At 49.3% G+C, this 6,410-nt stretch overlaps 1 protein-coding gene across 23 annotated transcripts in view; it reads left to right on the top strand.

The window, feature by feature from the left end:
- Positions 1–272: 272 nt before the first annotated feature.
- Mmd (disintegrin and metalloproteinase domain-containing protein mind-meld) overlaps positions 273–6,410 on the top strand; it is a 189,574-nt gene continuing 183,436 nt past the window's right edge. For 7 of the 23 annotated variants that reach the window (XM_076313258.1, XM_076313250.1, XM_076313255.1 and 4 more), the window contains exon 1: positions 276–1,393. In XM_076313258.1, the coding sequence (XP_076169373.1) occupies positions 1,309–1,393 (85 nt within the window). In that variant the 5' untranslated portion in view covers positions 276–1,308. Of the gene's footprint in view, positions 1,394–6,410 lie in introns of all 23 variants that reach the window. The other 16 variants (XM_076313257.1, XM_076313251.1, XM_076313261.1 and 13 more) reach the window with 6 other exon arrangements.

Below are 6,410 nucleotides of genomic sequence, written 5' to 3'. Positions count from 1 at the left end.
GGTGGGAAAACGTCGAGGAGTGGGAGGGAGAGCCCGCGCGAGCGAGCGAGCGAGCGAGTACGAGTGACTCTGTGGAGGGGTTAGGTGGAAAGCTCCTCTCGGTTTCGGGGTGGGGTGGAGAGGCCAGAGACGCGGAGAAGTGGGGAGGGTAGGTGGGGGTCGGGTAGGGAGGGGGGGGGGGTTGGAGAGGAGGCAGCAGAGAATATTTTCATACTCCAGACTCCCGGCGTAGGTAGAAGATGGCAGCCGAGGCGTGATTCGAGACCGGGACCTTCACTCTCTCTCTGGGCGCGCGCGAGTAGGGGGTCGATCCTTCGACGTACGGACCAGAGATCGCGGAAGTAGTGCGCTAGCGTGGTGCATTATCGCGTGATCGTCCAGTGTACCAGCGGATCCGCGATGTTCTAGGAGGACCGTCGTTCGTCTGTACCGTCGGTGCCGGGTTTTTGTCCTCCTAATCGCCGCGAGCCTCTGTATCTCAACCCGAAACACCAACTCCTCTCTCTCTCTCTCTCTCTCTCTCAACTGTTTTGCGAGAGAACTTCGTTTCGTTCTTGTTCGGTCTTCCTCTCTTCGCCCATTTCGTTCATTTTTTTTTCTCTCTCTCTTTCTCCGTTCCGTCTCTCTGTGTGCCACCGAACTGTTTCTCGCTCTCTTCCTCTGTTTCTCTCTCTCTTTCTCTGTTTCTCTCTCTCTCTCTCTCTCTCGCGCTTACACGCCTGGTTCACTCACACTGTCATTCTCTCCTCGCCAACATCCCCCGGCGTCTTCCAGCTCCGTCTACGCGCGGATTCGGTCCCCGACACCTCGTATTTCCCTATTTTCCCCGAAACCTTTCCTCCCCTCGACCCCTGGTTTTCAACCAGGTGTCTTCCACCGTTGGATCCTGTCGCACGACGCACCACACGGTAAAAGTTTCCCACACGGTTCCCACCTTGTCCCGGTTGTTCTCACCTCTCTCGGGTTTTTTTTTGCGCCACACACTCCGGTAACGCCGGATCCCGCGGACTTCGGTTCTAGCTTCTCGCTCAGCCTCTCCACGCTCCTCTACATATACACACACGCGCGCGCGCGCACACACACACATACACACGGGCACAAACACACACGTATATATACACACACATACATATAGACACACACCCCGAAACACCCGCCGTAACCCAGTCAGTCAGTCGTGTACTCATGATCCGACCGGCGACCAGGTAGTACCGCTGATTATGCGCGACATGAGCACCACCGCCATCGTAGTAGTGTTTCACGAGCGTCACGTAAAATGGAATTAAACAATGTTGTTAAGACGTAAACATGTTTTGGCTACACTGTGGACTCTTTGTTCTCGTGATTGCCGTACCTGGATTTATTAGCAGCGCCGACAGCACGTCCAAGCGAGGTAACGCCTGCCTGCCTGCCTGCCTGCCTGCCTGCCTGCCTGCCTGCCTGCCTGCCTGCCTGCCTGCCTGCCTGCCTGCCCGCCTGCCCGCCTGCCTGCCTGCCTGCCTGCTTGACTGCCCGCCTGCCCGTCTGCCCACCTGTCCGCCTACTTGCCTGCCCGCTACCTGTGCTTGCTCTCTCGCCTAGCCTGTCTATCTGTTTGTCTACCCGTTTCCCCCCTAACAATTACCTGCCTGTCTGTCTATTTGCAGCCTGCCAAGCCCGGTTTATCTCTCCATCTTTACGCACAAATCGTCTCCCGAGTACTGTTTCCGTATACCCTTCTACATTTACTTGTTTCTCTGTCGCACGCGCGGACAAACGGCACCCGCGTGCCTCGTGCGCCGTCTTCTGGACCTTGTTTCAGAAAGCAAGAAAAAAGGAAAAAAAAAAACAGAAAATAATATCCTCTCGCAATGGGACCTTCGCGATCCTGGACGCGAGAAGAGTGATCGCGCGCGCGTGTATAGACGGGTGCGTGTGCGTGCCTCTGTGCGTGCGTGCGTGCGTGCGTGCGTGTGTGTGTGTCCGCGCGTCAGCATGGCCATGCTCGACGATTCGTCGTCGGCGGTTAACACACTCAACGTCCTGAGAACGCGCGGTCTCGCCTCGGGTTTCGCAGTTTCCTTCCTGATTTACGCTCGCCGACACGCGATCCTGTAATTTCGTGCATCGTCCACCCCCTCCTGCCTCCGCGTCCCTGTCGCCCGCCCCATCCTCCACCCGGTCGCGTCGAAGGCCCGTTTCAGCCGCCTCCCATCGCTCCGGCGTCTTTTCGCTCCCGTTCTCGTAAATTTCCTCTCCGGGTCTCTTTCTCTCTCGCTGGTTCTATGTATCTGTCTCTCTTCCTCTCTCTCTCTCTCTCTTTCTCTGTGTGTGTATGTCTGATTCGTTCGTTCTCTCCACCATTCTGTCCGTTTCCCTGTCCCGCGGTCGTTAATCGTTCGCAGGCATGGCGTGTTCCGGTTACACACAATTGCCTGTTGCAGACCGCCCGAGAAATTTTCGGCCCGGCGATTGTTATCCGGCCTCCTGAGCACGAATCCACCTCTCCTCTCTCTCTCTCTCTCTCTCTCTCTCTCTCTCTCTCTCTCTCTCTCTCTCTCTCTCTCTCTCTCTCTCTCTCTCTCTCTGCCTCTCTCTCTGCCTCTCTCTCTGCCTCTCTCTCTGCCTCTCTCTCTCTCTCTCTCTCTCTCTCTCTCTCTCTCTCTCTCTCTCTCTCTCTCTCTCTCTCTTTCTTTCTCTCTATATTTGACAATCGTTCACTCCGCGTGCCGGAGGCCCGCCGCGACGTCCACCGACGCCGCGCGAGAAACCAAAAACGATTTTTCGCGAGAGTTCCACGGGGATTCCGTGCTCGACGCAGACAGCGTCCAATAGGAATTCTCCGTTGGAAAATATCCCCCGAATCCTCATTCGAGGAACCAGTCGTTCAGATCCGACGAGTAATTTCTCTTCTCGGACGGAACTCACGGGGGACAGCCGGGCAAACAATTGGTCTCGAAGCGGTCTTCGAACGAGCTCGAAATACAGGAAGGAGAGGGGAAAAAAATAATTGTGTGCATGCGTGCGTGCGTGTGTGTGTGTGTATGTGTGCGTGTATGCGGAGAAAGAGTCGAGAGAGAGTTCCTTCGAGACGAAGAAACGACGATTTCGCGATAAAATAGAGCGTGTCCCCGGATAGAGGGGGCGTGATACGTAACCACCGTTGCACCGTGCATTTCCGCCGCGTTGAGTCCAGAGGCTGCCATTACTCGTAATCCGATCGCGTAAAGAGTTACCTACCTACCTACCTACCTACCTACCTACCTACCTACCTACCTACCTACCTACCTACCTACCTACCTACCTACCTACCTACCTACCTACCTACCTACCTACCTACCTACCTACCTACATACCTATCTACCTACCTATCTACCTACCTACCTACCTACCTACCTACCTACCTACCTATCTAGCTACCTACCTACCTACCTACCAACCTACCTACCTACCTACCTACCTACCTACCTACCTACCTATCTACCTACCTACCTATCTACCTACCTACCTACCTACCTACCTACCTACCTACCTACCTACCTACCTACCTACCTACCTACCTACCTACCTACCTAGCTAGCTAGCTAGCTACCTACCTACCTACCTACCTACCTACCTAGCTAGCTACTCCCCTCTTTGTTTCGCATACACGCACTTTGCATGTCTCGCGTAAAGGAAAAACCGCACGCGAATTTCACTCTACGAGTGTTTGGTTGTTTCATTTTCCTTTTTATATATTCGTATATATTTTGTACGGTTGCACGGACACGTTATTGTTGCTCGTTGTTATCGATTACTATTTCCTCGATGCATGTGCGGCCACACGCCACTCGCGTGAGATCGCGAAGCGTGCACACGCGATGCGCGCGCGCGTCCGCCCGCCCGCCCGCGCGCGCTCGTGTTTCTACTTCCGCCGGTGAATAAACGATATTTTCGATCGTCGAGTAGGTAACGTTTTCCATACGGGTGGAGAGAGAACGTTGCACGCCCGGAACACGGGGTGCGGAGAATTCCTCGTTGCGAATGAACGGGAGCCTTGTTAACCGATCTGGGTCCGGTAATTGGGCTGGTAATCGTAAATGTGGGTCGAGTATAAAATTCGAAAATTGAGAAACGAAAATTTACGAGAAATCGAACCTATGGATTGTTTTGTGTTCCGTTGACGAGTAGCAGAGTAATCGTAAATGTGGGTCGAGTATAAAGTTTGGAAAGTCAAGGAACGTAAAATTTTGTGAAAACTTCAACGTATCGCTTACTTTACGTTGCGTTAGTGAACAATAGAGTTTGGTAATTGTAAATCTAAGCCCGGGTATAAAATTGACAAATGGAGAAACGTAAAATTTTGTAGAAAATTGAACGTGTCGCTTACTTTACGTTCCGTCGACAAATAGTAGAGTCTATTAATTGTAAAATTAGGGCGAGTTAAAATTTTGTAAAAAATTGAACGTATCGCTCATTTTACGCTCCGTTGACGAATAATAGAGTCCAGTAACTGTAAAATTGGGCCAAGTCTAAAACTTGCAAAAAATTAAACGTCCCGCTTATTTTGTGGTCTGTCGATGAATAGAAGAGTATGGTAATTATGCCGGTAATTGTTCAAATGACCGATGAACAGAGAACTTCGTTTATACGAGTGGAAACGAAAAGAATCGACAATTTGTCCAAATATATAAGAATCCTGTGTCTTTGTAACGATTACTAGGATGAAATTAAAAAATATTGATTCGAGTCATTTCCGAGTGTAAAATTCAATAAAAAATTGACCGTATCGCGTATTTTGTACACCCTCGACGAACAGTAAAGTTTCCCGTATCCGAAATAGCGAAATGTGTGAAGTTTCGAATAATACAACTAATCACTCTGATTAAACTTCCTTTATTCGAATAGAAACGAAAATAATCGACAATTTCTTCAAATATTTAACCGTCTCATTTCTTTCGAACAATTACGTAAATAATCATACGTTACAGTGTTCTGTAAATCCTCTACGCCTAACACGAAACCTTAAATTAAAAAATAACGACTCCCTTTCGCAATCATCGCTACAATTAACCCTTGGGTATTTTTCGAACAGGAAATTCTTTTCAATAACCATGGAAATATCAAGGAATCTCGAAAAAAGTTCGAATAGAGAGGATAGAAGCTCGGAGCACCGTGCGCTAGAAATTCAACATTTTCCTTTTTTTTTTGTCTTTCCGGAACACTGGACCGACATGAAAAAATAGGTGAATTTTTAAAAGGTCCACCGTGTCTAGGATGTCTAAATGTGTCCGTCGAGGATTAAGATTCTTTTCTCTGCCTCTCTCTCTCTCTCTCTCTCTCTCTCTCTCTCTCTCTCTCTCTCTCTCTTTCCCTCAAACATTTACTCGCTCACTCATTCGCTCACTCACTCATTCCTCACTCATTCGCTCACTTACTCACTCCTTCTCTCTGTTTCTCTTTCTCTCGCATAGTTATCTCTTTCTCACTCACTCATTCGCTCACTTACTCACTCACTTACTCACTTACTCACTTCCTCTTTATCTCTCTCTCTTTCTCTCACATAGTCACCTCTATCTCACTCACTCATTCCTCACTCATTTGCTCATTTACTCATTCCTCATTCATTTGCTCATTTACTCATTCCTCACTCATTTGCTCATTTGCTCATTTACTCATTCACTCACTCACTCACTCACTCACTCACTCACTCACTCACTCACTCACTCACTCACTTACTCACTTACTCACTTCCTCTCCATCTCTCTCTCTCTCTTTCTCTCACATACTCACATCTCGTTTACTCACTCATTCCTCGCTCATTCGCTCACTTATTCATTTACTCACTCACTCGCTTACTCACTTACTCGGTAAGTCCTCTCTCTCTCTCTCTATCTATCTCTTTCTTTCTCTCTGTATCTGCCGCCGCGAGCGATTAATTTTTCCGCGCACGGGCGACATTCTGTCGCACTGTTATGTATAATTAAGTTTGCATCGACGGATACGGCCGGCCACAATAAACATGCCCGCGATACGTCGATCCATATATTCGCGCGTGCAGACTGAATCAAGATTCGATTGATTAATCGGGATGATTAATTGCCCGTCTATGCACTGAAGCAGATGGTGCCGCAACGTTTCTCAGGAGTTTCAGGGGCTGGTTCCCGGTGAAAATTCTCAGCCGCGTGAAAATGATGGCGAACACGGAAATTATTTCACGGGCGGTTTTCCACGCGGGGCTAATCGAATCCGAAAAATACGAGTCCGCGAATGATGTACGATCTACGTCGACATCGAGGCGAGCATTTCGAAGGGCCGCGAGAACTTCTACGAAGGAAATACACGTCCACATGTACATACATAAATATATATAACACACAAATATATAATATCCGAAAGGTATTTCCAGATAACGGGGAAAATATGGAAATGTACCCGTGAAAGTACCGACA

This window comes from Ptiloglossa arizonensis, chromosome 5, assembly GCF_051014685.1.
Source record: "Ptiloglossa arizonensis isolate GNS036 chromosome 5, iyPtiAriz1_principal, whole genome shotgun sequence".
Taxonomy (NCBI): Eukaryota; Metazoa; Arthropoda; class Insecta; order Hymenoptera; family Colletidae; genus Ptiloglossa; species Ptiloglossa arizonensis.
Note: the sequence above shows the minus strand (reverse complement) of the source record. Positions and strands in the feature narration are given on the sequence as shown.